This window comes from Anoplophora glabripennis, unplaced genomic scaffold (genome assembly GCF_000390285.2).
Source record: "Anoplophora glabripennis isolate ALB-LARVAE unplaced genomic scaffold, Agla_2.0 scaffold3, whole genome shotgun sequence".
NCBI lineage: Eukaryota > Metazoa > Arthropoda > Insecta > Coleoptera > Cerambycidae > Anoplophora > Anoplophora glabripennis.
In genome coordinates, this window is record NW_019416486.1 from 3996311 (window position 1) to 4014293 (window position 17983).

The window sequence follows — 17983 nt, forward strand, 5'->3', positions numbered from 1 at the left end:
TATATATATATATATATATAATGTACCATATTATTAATTTTAATTTATAATTGCTGTACCCTTTCCAATGACTGAAAAAGGTGAGGAACATAAATAACCTTGACCTCCAATTGAAAAACTCCCAGATTAAAAGTTGTAACGTTTTAAGTGGGCTGCCTCATAATGACCTTTTTTTGACCCAGAGGTCAAACTTGGGGGCATTTGCAGGTCAACTTGAAAATTTCAACTGGAAACCTCATTTGTTTTACCCGGAAATGGTAAGATCAGGGAATTCTATATTCCGAGATGTATAGTTGAATTTGGATCAGACTGACCACTAGGGGTCCTCTGAAGATCAAATTAGTTTTCCGAATGAAATGTTTACATTTTACAGCAAAGGTTGATTAATTTTTGTGGCAAATTCCCTACAAACTACCATGGTCATGATTCATGGTGTAATTGTGACGCTGACTTTGAGCCCTGGGGTCAAATTTAGAGGCCATTTAAGCTGAGGCCATTTAAGCCTGATAAAAAAATGGGCTTAGTAGCTATTAGTATAACCTGTCAGTATCAGAAAATGTATGTAGCCAGTATCGACTAGAAAAACCTTTCAAGCGAGATATTTCAAGAACTGTGAATATTTGAATAGAACTATTCTACACAAAGTACCCTTTATTTTTTATGTAGAATCAGAAAAAAAATATAAAAAATGTATGTTTCCATTTAAAAAACCAAAGTTGGTGTCTGGCCAGGAAAAGTTGAACACCCTGTATAGTTGAATGTATTTTTAATTTGTACATTCCGAGAAATGTGGCAACACAGTAAAAAAATCCATATATTCCTCTTTTTAACATAGATATTGGACTTTCTCGCACTAGTGGGACACGCTGTATGTTACCGGCAGAGTATAAAACTCATTTTATAGAAAACCTAGGTATTTTATAAAATGATTGACGATTTTAGGAAATGTATGAAATCTGTTTAAATTTAAATATTTGTGTATACTTTACCTAGTTATTTTATAGAATGCCTAGGAATTCTATAGAATGCCAATCTAATATTAGGAAAGGTGAAAAATCAAAGATATAAAGAGATAAATTAAATTTTTATTCTGAATAAAGAAATAATATTTTGCATAAGAAACTTAACAGGAACTTAATAAACCATGTATTTTTTAAAAGTAAATGGGAATATATTTTTCTATTTATTTTTGCAAGGTAGACTTGAGTGACATTTACTAGAACAAAGTGTTTTCTTCTTAACACATAAGCACTTCTTTGCTTCACAGTTCTTTTTGCAACTGCATTTGACAAATCCTTGACCCTTTCCAAAGTTGCAACTGAATGTAGTGTAATTTTATTATCAGGAACATCTATAATGTTCAAAAATTCTTTTTGGCAAACTGTAAACTGAGATCCAACTCCTTGCTTAGTACCGAGCTGGTATAGTCTGTGATATTCATGACAACAGCTAGAATATTTTGAGCATCACCACGTCTTCTATCAACTTATTCATACATTGCTGGTTATGCAATAGATATTCCATAAAATGCCTAGGAAATCTACATTATATCATTTATTTCATAAAATACCTGCTGATTTTAGGATTTATATACAATGCCTAGGAATTCTACACAATGTCGAATACTTTGCTGGTAACATATATAAGCAAGTAAATGACTTGCGTACAATCCGACATAATCTTGATCTGAATAAACTTTTTCGTTTTAATAAATCTTGATGTAAGAAGAATTTGCATAATTCACGATTATGATATGATTGATATGCCAAAACAGATAAACTATGATAAATAAATGTATTCTTGAATCAAGGATAGTGATTTAGTCCTTAGGATTTTATATTTTGATTAAGTCAAACAAATGAAGTAAATCAATTGGTAGAAATAGGTTAGTTTATAACAATTTTATTTATGTCAGGTTTTTCCATTTGTGTGGGAATAGCAAGTTGGAATCTGTAGTAGATTGTTTATTTTAATTAATCTGACAGCTGATCTATTGAAGTAATTTAAATAGCGTTCAGTGCATTTCCAGTGTATGGATCATCAATATAGATACCTACCAAAATAAATAATTACATTGATCAAATATGATGGCAGCGTATAGCCATTACTGTTTCTTTTTAATAGGGAATTGATTGAGCAAAAATTATGTTGCAATCACTTTTGCAGAAAATAGAAGTATCTTTAGTTTTTGGGTAAATATTTTAAAGCACGAATCATTGGAAAATTCATTTCCAACCTACATTGAGCTCAGTAGGATCGTATCCAACTTATTTTAGTTAATGCAAAATTTCAGAAACATTCCAAAATACTTTAGAGCAGAAATTGCTGAATGGGAAAAATGGTAATGATTCAATTTTATGGATTGTTTCAAATGTTCTACTATTTCCAAATTTTTTTAGGAATATTGCAAAAATCAGTACAATTTTTCTGTTATGTATATGGTATTGGTTCATAAATTTAATATATGCTTGAAAATAGAATTGATTATTTATTTGTTCTCTTTTATATCTGCATAAATCCTTTATTTTGCGGTGCGTATGTTACTTACATAGAACAAAACACAAGTGAATTGTTTATAATCTGAAAAATTGTGAAACGGCGACGATAAAAAAATAAATGGAGAAACGTTGGATCAAAAGATTAGTCCTAAAAATACCGAGAAACATTTCTCCTGTCTATGAGTAAAACAGTTATCTCGCGATTAGTCATTTTTAAGCTTCTGTAAATATTTCAGTATGGAATTATTACTCATAACTTTGATAGACGTATTCTCAACATCAAATAATGTCTACATACTGAAAATAAAATGGTACGTAAAACACAATGCCAACAACTTTATTTTATAGATAATCTTGAACGAGTATATGTCGCACGTAAATGAAAAAGCTCTATTATCGGTAAAACTGTAATATGACTTCATGTGATTTGTTTAATAGATGTAGTATTAAAAGCCTTATCGCTTTTTATAAAATAAGCTATACATTTCTGTCGTGTAATCCTTTAGTTGAACCATGATGAAAATTATGTGAAAGTCGTTCTTATTAGAGAATCGCTTGTTACATTTCAAACATTTGTGGATGTTTCTGTTCTAGCAATAAAATTAAATGAAAGACAAACGAAATTAAGAATAACTTTTGTTTTGCTAAATGTTTGCTGTTCTTTTTTATGATCTCAAATAGCTTTTAGTGCCAAAAATTTGGTACTTCTGCCTATAAATTATTTCAATTTACAAAGAATTCTTGGCATATCTACGAAATAGACAACTATTTGTTTTTGCCCATTCTATTAATGTATATTATTTGCTGTTATGAATAAATAACAATAATGCAACTGGGTTCTTGGAGATTAAAATTCATATTCTACTTAAATCTATTTCGATGCAAATATAAGAATAGATTCTTATATTTGCAATTTTTGTGAGTAAAAGTATTTTTAAATGAGCGACGTGACATGCAGTTCACATTTTATTTTTTTTTACAGTAACAACGATCTAACATATAAACAAATCGTAGAGAATGTTGTCTTTGACGATATAAAACTGAATATTAATACTGACATTGAAAGTTTCAGAAAAAAATTAATTAAAATTTTGATAACAAAATGTAGATGGTGTAAAGAGTAGATGATACTTATATTGTATTAAATATGAGGAAGTTAATTCTGAAAAGATTAAGCCAAATATTATGAATAAAGATTATATAAGGAATTGGAAAAAATTGACAAGAGTTGAAGATCAGTTGTCAGCTTCTACAGATTTGTGCATTGGCTGAGATTCTGAAACATTCATCAATCAGTTCCAAATCACAAAAACGCGATTCTGGCAATCCATCATATAATTTTTTGTTTGAAAATATTGTCTCACAGCATGGTCAGTTACATTTATTTATTTATACCTACTGCTGTTGTATTTTTATGTAACAAATTTAAATTTGTGATAAATATTTCAGTTTTTCTTCAGCCGAATTCTTTCCCCAATAAACTACGTCACTGATTGATTTAATAAAATAAATATTACAATAAATCATTTTCTTAAAATGTTTCACCTCACACTTTCAGTATAGTTTTAAAGTAATAAACAAAGCTAAATCTTTCATTTTTACTAACACTTTACGTCGATATGTTTATCGTGCTCCACATTTGAGTTTAGTAATTTTTAATATCTAAATCCAACATGTATTGCCGACCAAATAATAGAATTTCAGATTCATTGAGGTGAATATAAACAGTTGAAATTTAAGTCAACAGTTAAGGTAAATGTGTGCTTAAAATTCAACGGAAATATCTCTTCTATTTCGGGCAATTGTCAATGGTTAATCAATTTCTCGGCTGGTCGCTACGTCGAATAATGTTATAGCTGTTTTCCAATACGGATTTTATAACGAAAAATTAGTTTTGATAAACCTACCTTCCATTTACAATATTAATGTCCTAGCCACGAAAATTATTCTATGTGCCTTGTATATCAAATCTCTAAAGACTTTCAGCAAGGCTCCTCATTCGAGTCTTGTTGAGCATGTGAATTTTGGTGATGATGATAATAATAATAATAATAATAATAATAATAATAATAATAATAATACTCTTTATTATTCCAACAGGAAGAAACCCAATTACATCATGGCAACCGGTTACGATTGATTTTCAACTGTGTACCGGATAGTTATTACCTTAAATAATTTCAAATGATATTCAATTCAGGAGTTCCTCAGGGATCTCATTTGCATCCTCTATTGTTTAGCCTTTTTTGAACGATATGAAAACGTGTTTTCAATATTCTAATATATCTATGTATGCTGACGATATAAATACTTATAAAAGAGTATATAGATCGGTTTAAAATTTTTTGCAATAACTATTAGCTTTTTAAATATAAATAAATGCCACAAATTTCTATTGCTTGCGAAATCGTTTTACTGTAAATATACATCTTAATAGTGTTGAAATCGATTTTGTGAATAAGGTTGGGGATCTACGTGCCAAACTGTACAATAAAATACTTTTGCCGTTTTATCTCAATAATTACATTTATGTGGTTGAATCCATTTTAAAATACGCTTGTTTTGGAATCCTTTTTTAGACAAGTATGCCAGGAAATAATTTGTTACAAAAGATTTACTCAATCAAATATAGCTTTAATAGATATATACATTATTTTTCTTTTGATAGCAACCTATCATTTTAAAATTTAGAACGTTTAGGCCTTAATAGAGGTTTCCTTGTCTACAAAGTATGTAACAATTTATTGGATTCTCCATATTGTACAGACTATCGGTGTTAATTGTAGACCATATACCATTAGGAACAGGCGCAGTTTTTAGTTTTACATTTCAATAAATTATATTTTTGCTCATAATAAATAATATCGATTCAAAAAACTTATAACAAAAATTTTTCCTTTAAATAATATGCAATGTAAAATGTAGTGTTTACTTAGGCAGTCGGTTAGATTTCGGCCATCCTACTAACTTGTGTTCCCTGCTATTGTGATAAGTTATTTACTTGTTTTGTATAAATAAATAAGCTTCTTTGACGTATCGAGAAATAGATTGCTTTCTATTCTGTAACTGGAGATTAAGTCTCCTGGCCGGTATTACCATTTGTTGCCCAGGCTGGTCTATTACGTCCTGGTGTATAGTTTAAAGTCACTACCTTACGAAATTACTTGGTACTCAGGTATTAGTAGTTTTTAAATTCCAGTAATTCTTAAGCTCTTATCCACGTCGAAAATTATTTCGATTTTTTTAGATTTTCGTTGTTTTCCTCTGATCACTGATCAAAATCTTATCTCATTTGCTAGAATTTTGGTCGTACATAGATTTATTAGTGTCATATGCTCTGTAACTGCTGATTTTGCTCGGCTCTTATTCTTTAGGTTCAATTCTACACAAATTGCTATAGCCAAGCAACAAGCACTGTAAGGACAGCTAAAATTTTCGTAAAAACATTGTTTTTACTATATCTTCAAGACGGGTGGACCAAAGTAATTTAAACGTACTTCAGAGTATTTATTACCTAATAACTGTAAATGATTTGAATATGGTGATGTCAAATTTTAAAGTTCAAGGACGGATATTCAGGAGTATCTTCGTTCCTTTCTTGAACAGTACTTCTACGCCACTGGAGTGTTCACAAAAATAGTAATATTTTATAAAAGAGAAGGGTAAATTAGAGCGTAACCTGCCAACATCTTCTGCAATATTAATTCATACAAACTTTTTTACTTTCTATTAGTACAACATTGAAAAGTGATTTTTACTTTATTTTGAGTATTAAGTAGTAAGGTATCAACTGCAGTTAAAAATTAAAATGAAAAAATTTAAAAGTGATCTACCGACAAGGATTCTAGCATCATATTTTAAAAACACCTCGAAGACGATATGTCCTCTTGAAATGAGGTTAGAATATACTGTTTAATTTGCACAATTTTTTCAGCAAATGTTACTGTTTTTGAGAAAATTTCAATGGCGTACAGTACTGCTGAAAAAAAGAAGAAACGCTTCTGGATTTCTTTTCTAAAATTTGAACTGGTCAACCTGTTTGGAAGGTATAAACAAAAACAACTTTTTTGATGAAATCTGCACCCCATATACCCCGTGATATGTTCATATTTCTTTTATTTTTAAGGGTATTCTTTACTTCTAAAAATGTTCACTTAGTGTAACACCCAGTATGTATTTATAAATACATATATGTCTAAATTAGTGGCAACCAGAATTTTTTTACCTTACTTCTCTATGTATTGTTTTATTTTTGAATATTTTTTAGTTGTTTTATTTTTGTTCCGATTTTCTATACATTATTATTCTTTTAGGGTAGCTGTGTGTGGAACAACGTGTCCGGGAGGCAGGTTGTCCTCAGCGATACTTCCTTGCTTCATTTGAGTGAAGTTGAAAGGAAAGTCTTGCAGAAAGTTGCTATCGCCAAGTTGCAGGCCCTGAATCTAGGAGTTTCCGTCAAGGTACCAAGTGGTAAGAAATTATCTCTTAGTGTTAACTGAACTTAATGGTTGTTGTATTTAAAATCGCAGGTAAAGTATTAAGGAATAGTGTTTAGCGTTTCAATCAGTGAATGTAAAAAATGGAACTGAAGATTACCATAATTTTACCATATCAACCACTGATTTATATTTGTTCTTTTCAATTTCGTGCGTTAATAATACAAGTGTATGATTATTGGTAAGACAGGCCTATTGATAAGGGTAACTTACTTTAATTTAGTATAATTATTCAAAAACAAAAACCACATGCTATTTATTATGCAGTCTCTGACTTCAGAAGAACTAGACTTCAGGGCAGGGCAGTCAGGGCCAACTTTTCTAATTATGTGGAATTAAAGTATATTTGCTGGTCGCTCACTCTATATACAGGGTGTCTCACTATTTCATATGAAAGGAATTATCACAAATTTTTGCTATTAAAAGTAGCCTTATTTAACCGCCAGATAGCACCAAGGTTGGCAAAAAATTGTAGTTTTGCCAATATAATGTCTGAATTTATTTCTGGCATTTTCTTTAAGCAGTTTTTCTTCTTTGTGTAGTAAAATATTCAAAAAAGAATAACTCTAAAATGCTTTGCCCCATTTAAATAACGTTTGGTATGCAAGTACTATTATGCAGATGTTAGTAATCAAACTATTTGGTTTTAGAGAAATAGGGAAAATCAGGCAAATGCGTTCATAATTTTTTGGCGGGTAACGTGGCAACTTCAAGGTTAGTTTATAAAATAAAAAAAAAATATGCTTTGTCGATTACTGGAAATAATAATATAATCAATGACTAAATAAATCTGTTGGGTGGATAAATTAAATTAAATAATCTTTTTTTGATTACAAGAGCACTATGTACACGTAGCATTGCGACAGTCTGTACAACTTTAACATATATTCCATTATCTGATTTTATTTTGAATATATTAGTTTAATCAACATCTTACAACTGCAATAAGAGGAAAGCGTTTGATTATACCCACAAGGCGACGCAAAGCGAAAGTGTAACTGAACTTTACGGACAATTTAATTGGATTTCTATCTAAGCACAGCTGATTAATTTCTATTAGGTATTGAGAGAAGATCTCTCGCTACTTCAAAGCGGTACATCGAAATTGCATTTTACTTTTCCACGAGTCAGGAAGATAAATTAATGCCAGTTCAGTATTTATGCGCCTTTCAGTCTGCAATATTGAAAAGTTATATCTCGCATTTAATTACCTAATTAATAATTTCTTATCAATTTATTGACTTCCTTCACTACTAAGTTTCGCGAGAAGTTACGAAATTAAATATTTTTCGTGGTTTTGAAAAGCGTAGAAAATTAAAAATGCACTGACTAATATTTTTAGAAATATATGAAGATCTTAATACATTTTGTTGACCTTATAATTAAAAATTTTAAAGGATTTTTCCCACTGTTGAAGAAACTTTAGTAATGCATTCTTCTAGTCTGGTGCAAATATGGAACATGTAGACTTAATAAACTGAACCATAAAATAAAATCACTTATACCTACTATAGACTGGTGCAGTCCTGGCTAGATTCATTTGAAATGGCCATTGAAGTTTGCGACGAATTTGCTTTGATGTCATCAATAGTCTGAAAACGGCGTCTATTCGGCACTGATTTTAAATTCGGAAATAAGAATAAATTGCAAGAAACTAGGTCTGGCGAGAAAGAAGGGTGGGGGAGGACGGTAATATAATTTTTGGCATAAAACTGATGAATTGACAAAGCTATACACTCAGATTTTTTTTCCCACAACTCTGCAATCTTTTTCCGGATTTTTTCACGTAACCATTGTAAAATATCTTGTGTGTACTATACACAGAGTTCACTATTTCACCTTGAGGCAAGAATTCAAAATGCACAATTCCATTAAAGACGACAAAAAGAACATCACTTTGACATTGGATCGAGACTTATGTGCTTTCTTGGGACGGGCGTGGAGATCTTATGCCAATCCATTGTGATGATTGAACTTTTGTCCTAATTGTTTCATCGTCACTTGATTGTTCAAGGAGTTGCCGACAAACGCCGATAATATTTTTTTTCTGTTGTTTGGTCATCAAAGGAAAAACAAATTTTGCTGACCCAATTGAGGTGTTAACCTTTTCTTCAATTTCTCTGACAGTCAAGCAGTGATTTGCACTCACCACATCAGTTGAAGTTGAAGAGTTTCCTGGTCCAGGATCATCTTCAATTGACTGACGACCGCTTTTAAATCGTGAAAGTTGAAAAGTTCCCGTGAGTTTTCCCCAGTTTCACGCAAAATTTTACGTTGTATCGTTATTCCAGAAAATCGTACATTTCAAAAATAGTCACTAGCATTTAAGGGGGTATCCTCGTATAGATTGCAAAAAATCAATACGAATTTTTTTTGAGAAAACTGTACAATATTTTTATTTGAAACTGACACTATTTTATTTGTAGTTTAAGAAAACATAAACATTTTTTTTCTCTTTATTTGTGCCACGTTTCACAACCGCTATATCATTCTGAAACAAGCCAATCGAAGTTTTTTTTATTATAACACTTATACCTCATTCATGAACCTAATTTAAAAGTATAAAAAAATTTATTAACAAAATGGCGGCCATTTGAAAAAAAAATTACTAATGTTTTTCATTGTTTTTTCAAAAAATTTATTAAATAATTATTTTTAACAAAATCCTTTAGGTTAGTGGATTAGCTAATTAAATTTCCTTTAAAATGGTATTTTTTTTTTCGATAGGTAGAAAATTCGTTGAGTAATCGGCGGCATAAACTAGGAAAATTGAAGAATTTTCATTTCGAGAAAAATCAGTTTGAAGTTTGAGGTAAACGAAAATTGCGAGTTTTTTGATACGGCTATTTATCCATCTTTCGCCTAATTAGCAATGCCTGCACCATAAAGGAGATCTTCTTCCTGTTCAAATTGTAGTGATTCGGCAGCAGCTCTCATTTTTTTCGCTAATCGAGCTTCTTTTGCGTTCCGCGCGGCTCTGCCCTCCGAAGGACGTTTGCGAAAGTAGCCCTAGCAGCTAAATCGTTTTGAATTTCGCTTTAAAATTTTAACAGTGTATTCCTGAAATGTTATACTTTCGATTTTTGTAATAAAAAAATCGATTTTTCTATAAATTTATACGAGGATACCCCTTTAAATAGGTTGTACTCAAATAACAATATCACCAAAATTAACAGATATATCAACGATTCAAGAACATGTGTTACAGAGGAGGTAACGCGCAATGTAATATTGCCAACCGCATATCACTAAATATTTTCATTAGCGCGTAATTCAAAGAGTTCGGTTATTTTTTGAACAGACTTCGTACTTGCATAAATTAAGTTTGTAGAAATAATATGCCAGTATTTGTAAACGTTTGAGATAGATTTTCTAGAAGTCATTAGCATTTTCATAACATAGAGCGTATTTTTATTTATCAGATAAAAGAACGCCGTACATTTATGGAAAAACATCGTGCAGAGAAAGATTTTAAACCCTTAACAAATACTGCTATCTAGTGGAGCTTCCAATTTACACCCCTAGGCACTATTTGTATTTTTATAGGGCACCGTAATTTCGAAACCAATTTGGTCGGTCGGTCACGATTAATCGTTTTACGGATTCTACCTGATTTTCCGGCTCCCTTCAACTTCAACCAACACTTTATTGTCACTGTTTCTCTCACGTATACATGACACTCATATGGTTTGAATATTAATACGATTTGATACATATTTGTATTGTAGTAAATAGTAAAAATAGAATCATACTAAAATTTCAATAAGCTTTATTCTCTGGATACAAATATGTATTTAATACATATATCTCGTTTCTACGTATCACGAGTAATACTTATTTGGATGAATTCATTGACTACCTATTCAGTACGTGCTTGTTTGATACGTAGTAACTACTTAGATAGGTACTTTTATTTTATAGTGAATATAATTTTTACATTCAATAAATGTGACAAAAATAAGACAAAATACCATACGACTATAAATTACAAAATAATATAACGAGCGTTCAAATAAAAACGTGGTCAAGTTGGTTCTGAAAATTTGGACGTAGGGCGTAGCGTATAGCAAATGAACTTAAACGTCATCTGTCAAAGCGCTATATCGCCGCTATCAATTTGAATATTTTCGTTTTAAAAAGCGTTTAAAATGGTGTTTTCTCAAGAACAAAAAGTGTTTATCATAGAGTCCTACTTTAGAAATGGACGCAAGATTGATGGAATATGGAAGTATTCTATTGAGGAATGTTTCATAGAATTTCAAAATCAATTTCCCGGCGTTGTTGAGTACAAAATTTTTCAAAGTGCAGTTCAGCGTTGTGTTAATGTTTTTCGTGAAACGGGCAGTGTAACAAGAAAAGAAGGAAGCGGCCGACCTAAAAAGCGGACTGAAGAATTAAAAGAAAATGTCCAACAAATAATGGAAAATGCGCCAAGAACTTCTGTACGTGTTTTATCACAAATGGTGGGAGTATCAGTCGGTACCTGCCACACAGTGTTAAAAAAAGATTTGCGTTTGTTCTCCTATCGTTTAACTTGTCAGCAAGAACTTCATGAAGTTGATTTTCCGCGACGGGCTGTATTTTGTGAATGGTTTTTAAACAACTACGGTGAACTTCATAATATCACCTTTTTTTCTGATGAAGCCTGGTTTCATTTAAGTGGTTACGTAAACTCACAGAATATGAGAATGTGGTCTTCTGAAAAACCAGATAACTTTTTTGTCGAGGGCCCTCTACACGCTCAAAAAATTGGAGTTTGGTGTGCTCTCAATCGAAGGAGGATTTATGGACCTATTTTTTTTAATGGTACTCTTACTGCGCAAAGGTATAGAGAAGAAATTATCGCTCCTTTTGTTAACCAGCTGGAAGAAAACGAAATTACAAACTTTTACTTTCAACAAGATGGCGCAAGGGCACATACGGCAGGCGAGACGATGAATATGTTGAGGGAAGTTTTCCAAAATCGACTAATAAGTCTCAATGCTGAACATGAATTTCCACCGAGGTCATGTGATATTACGCCGTGTGATTTCTTTTTGTGGCCTTACCTTAAAAACACTATTTTTGAACTGCCTATTCCTGATTTAAACCATCTGCAGGCTCGACTTATAGACAAGATTCGTGAAATTAACAATACCCCGAGCATCTTAGAAAATGTCTTTAATTCTTTGAGGAACAGGTGTGAAAAGTGCTTGGAACAAGGAGGGGGACACTTTCAGCAGCTGCTTTAATTTATTGTTATAACAAGGAGGGGGACACTTTCCGCAGCTCCTTTAATTGTTTGTTATTGTTATCACGATTATTCTTTAAAATAAAGTTATATAGTCATTAACGTTATTGAAACTGACAGCTGCTATACAGCTCGTTGAGAAATGAGGTTAAGTTGGTCGCTATAAGCTACTCCCTACGTCCAATGTGTCAGAGCCAACTTCGACCACGTTTTTATTTGAACGCTCATTATATACAATAATCACAGTACAATTTCATTGTTACATCTTATATGAGAGAGAACTTTTACCTAAACTTCATGTAAAATGCAGTTTGCGCGCAAATATGTCCCTTCTCAGATGGCAAATTTTGTGATAAGTAATTCCGTAGTGATTGTGGCAGAATAAGACCTCAAATCGCATTCATAGAACACTAATCAACAGTTAAGAACATTATATGTCTTTGTTTGCAGGATTTAATAAATTACTGTTTGTTAGCAAATTTATAAGGATTTTCATATATATGTTTTTATGTCATATATTTAAATTTCTTTTTGTTATTAATTAAACTTCTAATTGATTGCGGCAACATGTTGTAAAATTCAGGAGCATAGTAAGTAATAAGTCGTTGCGACATTGAGTTATGAACCAACGGCATTATTAAGAATTCATTCACGTTGTGTCTTGTGAGATAATCGTGAGAGACAGAAGGATACAATTTTATTATTTTTGGTAAGTAAGTGCAGAATGCACATATAAATTTTTCGCATTTAATATGTTTGTATATAACAATGCAGTAGGATACATATAATTTTTCTTAAAAATTATTTTCAACATACTATTTTGACAAATAACAGTTTTAAAGATTTAGAGTATAAGCTACCCCAAATAATTATAGAATATCTTATTATAGATTCAACTAGAGCATTATATAATGTTATTATTAATTTTTTACTCAGAATATCTCGAAGTTGGTAAAATCTATGATACATTTTTCTAATCTTTATGGTGACATAATTTACATGGACATTCCATTTCAAATGCTGGTCAATCATAAGTCTTAGATATTTAATTTTTTCTACCTTAATAACTGATGTACATTTACAAATATTTTCTTTAGTACGTTTTAAATTATGTATTTTTATTTCACTCTTGTCAGGTTGACCAATAGATGTAGGGGAAAATGTTAAAAAATATGTTTTATTTATATTTAGGTTTAACAAACTACTGCATAGCTATTCGTGTACTATCCTAAATTCATTTTCAGCTTGGTCGTATACGTCTGACCAAATTTCCTCAGAAAATAATAACACTGTATCATCTGCATAAGAAATGATTAGACATTTTATTGGTAAAATAGTTATTTCATTGATATAAATTAGAAAGAGTATTATAGGACCCAGTACCGTTCCTTGTGGGACATCCATGTTAATAATACGAGAATCACTGCAAATACCATTTATTTTAACTTTTTGTAGTCTATTTTCTAAATAATTACCAAAGAGTTTTAACGCATTACCTCTTACTCCAATTTCCTCAAGTCTCCCTAATCAAATTTTATGAGAAACGGTATCAAACTCTTTTGTTAGATCTAGGAATACCGCAAGATTTTTTTTATTGTTTTGAATATTATATGTCAGTTCAAATACGGCATCTTCAGTACTTTTATTGTTTCTAACACCAAATTGACATTTATTAATTTTTTTTCTGTTTCTAAAAAGTCTACTAATATTTGCTTTACACATTTTTCGAATATCTTCGCAAAATTATTTATTACTGAGATAGGTCTGTACTTTGTACACAGCTTTAGGTCACCGGTTTTAAATATGGGAGTAATAACTTATTTTTTCCATTCAGGCATAGATGCAATATTTTTCGCCTTATGCTTTAATATTTAAAAAACAATTTTTTGTTCATAGAAATATTTTTGAAGGTAATTATTTTGTAATTTTGAAAGGCATTCAGTTAAATATGTATTTTGCTTGCTGATTTATAAAAAAATAAATAGGATGGTTCGCGTTACACTACATTGGTATATCTAAGAAATAACTCTCTTGAAATTAATTTTTGCAACGAGATGTAATAAAAGTGCGTTCTCTGTTACGAGTACAGTTGGTTAAGACTTTATTTTTTTAATGAGATGGTGATTCCTTTTATCACCTAAAAATAATTCGCATTATGCGTAAATTCGAGACAAATTCAAGACAAGGTAGTTATACATACTATTTTTGTTTATACAAAGGAAACTCTGCAGAAAAGGATAATAGTGATAAAATTAGTCTTTCAATTTTCAACTTTGTTACGTCGGTAAAATGTTTCCTTTTGTGTATTCGTTTGATGTCTGTTGTCACTAGATGGGCCCATCTAAGTTCATGTTACTCGATTACAAGAGATGATAACTCTGATGTTATGCCAATTTTCAAATTAAAATTGTAAAATATAGATAAAGGGCTACAGTGTAAGAATATTCGTCAGCATAGTATACAGGATGTGGTGTGTATAATCTATAAAAATATAACTACAGCTTACAATATTTATAATAGAAAAGTCTTATACGAAAAAGTCATATTTTTGCGTTTTTTTATCGTAAATTAAAGTTCAATTATGGATCAAAATATTTTCACTGGAGTTACATGCTGTAGACCGGCCGCGTAAACAAATCGTTGTTGAAAGATAGAAAGATATTTCTCAATTTTTTGGGAATTTTTCAATGCAAAAGTACAAACTAAGAAAAATAGATATTTAAAAAAAACTGATATTTTCTTATTATAATGATTAATAGTAATTACTATCTTAAATGCATTGTTGTTACTGCAAGAGTTCGCAAACAAAACTGCATCCGTAAGCATCTGTAGTTGCCGTGCACTAAACAAACTCCATTAAAATATGGAACAAAATGAAATAAAACTTACCATTTATAGAGGAAATGTTTAAATTGATCCCCATTATCGCGGATACAGGCATGGCGCCGACGCACCCAGTTTACTTGATTGGCACATTGCCGTTAAAACCATCTGATGCAAAAAAGTATTAGTTGATCACAATCCGGGGGTAAAATCTGTTGAACTGGTTGCAGATGATAGGGGCCCAACAGCTGGCGCCTTAAGATGCGATGTACGGTACGAGGCGAGGTTCCTACTTGCTGTGCGAATCGTCGAGTACTAATTGTGGGTACTCGTCACGATTTTTCAACACTGCATCTTCAACATTAAGGTTCACTTGCTGACCACGTCCTTCTCCTCGAGGAATAACACTTCCCGTATCTTGCAGCTGCTGAATGCACTGTAAGATTGTATTTGCACATGGCAGGGTGACGTTGTGGCCATCGTTCCCGGTACAACGTAGTCGCCGCGAGCGCCTTTTCTCCGGCTGCACCATACACTAACACCATATCGACACGTTCGGAAATAGTAAATGCATTGTTTTCTCGGTTCATTGTAAAACTAGTTTGTGCACAAGTTTAAAAATTAAGTAAAGTAAGAAATAAGAATCTCGTTTTTAATGTAATCGGCACACTATTCTTATTTTTTTATTTCTTTTTAAAAATTACACTGTCACTATCGTGAAATTACAAAATAAAAACTTTTGTCTGGAATATTTAACTTTTCAACATTTATGGGTCTATGGACGATGTTTAATATTTGATAATTGAATGAATAATGAATTCAATACAAATACAAAATCAGTTGCCTGCACAAATTTTTTGACAATGGAACCTAACTTTCTCTTAGTATTACTAGTAATAGATTATACCGACTTAAATTATAAGGTTGCATCGCGGGTCGCATAAAAACATTTCCAAAGTTTGTATTAAATAACACAGGGTCGGCCTTCATTTTCGTTGAATAAGTGAACTTTAATTTACAAAAAAAAAACGCGAAGATAGAACTTTTTCGTATAAGACTTTTTTATTACAAATATCATCAGGAAGCTGTAGTTTAATTTTTGTAGATTATACACGCCACGCCCTGTATAGACAAAGGAAAATGTGCAAGAGTCTTAAAATTAGTATCTTTCTATTTTTAATTTTTTTACCTCGATAAAATGTTTGCTTTTGTCGATTCGTCCGATGTCTATCGTCACTAGGTGGGCATAGTTAAGTTCGTATTACCTACTTTCTTTAACTCGATTACATTAGATAATAACTCTGATTATATGTTAATATTCAAATTAAAATTGTAAACCATGGATAAAGGACTACAGTGTAGGAATATTCGTCAACGTAGTAGGTATATACGAGTAGGTCAAGTTATTAGACTATTACCAAATAAATAAACAAAAATTACACTTCAGTATTCCAAATATTTCATCAAAAAAGGACATCCAGTGGTGTCACAAATAAGTTTACGTCTGAGACAGCTCCAGTCCCAAGTCACCACAGCTACGTTTTATTTCTTGTAGCCATATGCATTCTTTTCCAATCTCGTGTAGCTCTTCTTATGTCAGAAACGCAAGCTTACTATTTATGTCGGCCTGTAATCTGATAAAATTCTGATCGGTTATGCATTAATCAGTCTATAGTTTATGGGTCAAGTAATCCTCAATACAATTTTTTCCTGCTGTAGTCTAATTAGAATTAAGAAATGCAGACATGTGGCTACTTGTTTGGCAACACTGTTGCTTATTGTTTTTCAAGTCTTTTTGAAACCACATGAAAATAGAAAACGTGTTCTTAAGGTCGTTCCCTCCCTCCGCATTGTAGCAACTAAAGGGTGATTCAGTTCGAGGTTACAATTTAAATATGGCAACACGGGTTACCTGGCAACAATAAAGAGATGATTTTTGACATGTGTCATTAGTAAATATTGATATTTATGATTATGGAGCGGTATTCCACAGAAGAACGTATTTTAATTGTTAAAACCTATTTTCGAAATGGAGAAAATTTAACTAACACGATTCGTGCATTGCGAGGTTACTTCGGTAACCATAACCGTCCATCTTGAGCTGCGATTAAGAAATTAATCCAAAAATTTGACCGAATCGGATCAGTGTTGGATGTTTAAAGACCAATACGTCCTCGTAGTGGTCGATCAATCGAAAATGTCGCAGCAGTGAGAAATAATGTACGTGGCAATCCATCAACTTCCATTCGCCGTCATTCTCAGCAATTGGACCTTTCCTACAGCACCACACAGCGTATTTTTAAAAAAAGATCTGCACATGTATGCCTACAAGATTCAATTAACTCAGGAATTAAAGGCAACCGATCATATACAGCATCGGATCTTTGTTGATTGGGTATTGCAGCATTACCAAGTTGATAACGATTTTTCAACCAATCAGCGATGAAGCACATTTTCAATTCCACGGATACGTAAACAAACAGAATTGTCGAATTTATGGGGTTCTGAAAATCCAGAAGCCATTAAGGAACACCAAATGCATCCACGAAAACTTACAGTTTGGTGCGCATTTTGGGTCGGCGGAGTGATAGGGCCGTACTTTTTTTAAAATGATCGAGGTGATGCGGTAACAGTTAATGGTGAGCGTTATCGGGATATGTTAAGGAATTTTTTTTGGCATGAATCGCGGAACATTGATGCGGAAGACATGTGGTTCCAACAAGACGGTGCCACATGCCACACAGCACGAGAAACGTTGCAATTGTTGCACACAAAATTTCCCAACCGCGTTATTTCTCGTTTCGGCGATCAAAATTGGTCACCAAGGTCATGTGCTATCACTCCATTTTTTTCTTTGGGGTTATGTGAAACAAAGAGTTTATGCCAATAATCCCAGAACAATTCCAGAGCTAAAGGACGAGATTCGCCGCGTTATT

General features: G+C 31.9%; 1 protein-coding gene across 2 annotated transcripts in view; it reads left to right on the forward strand.

The window, feature by feature from the left end:
* The window catches only part of LOC108917763, a 90021-nt gene that overhangs the window by 15827 nt on the left and 56211 nt on the right, over positions 1 to 17983 (forward strand). For both annotated transcript variants that reach the window (XM_018724523.1, XM_018724515.1), the window contains exon 2: positions 6812 to 6968. In XM_018724523.1, coding sequence (XP_018580039.1) covers positions 6812 to 6968 — 157 coding nt within the window. The remainder of the gene's footprint in view (positions 1 to 6811; positions 6969 to 17983) is intronic.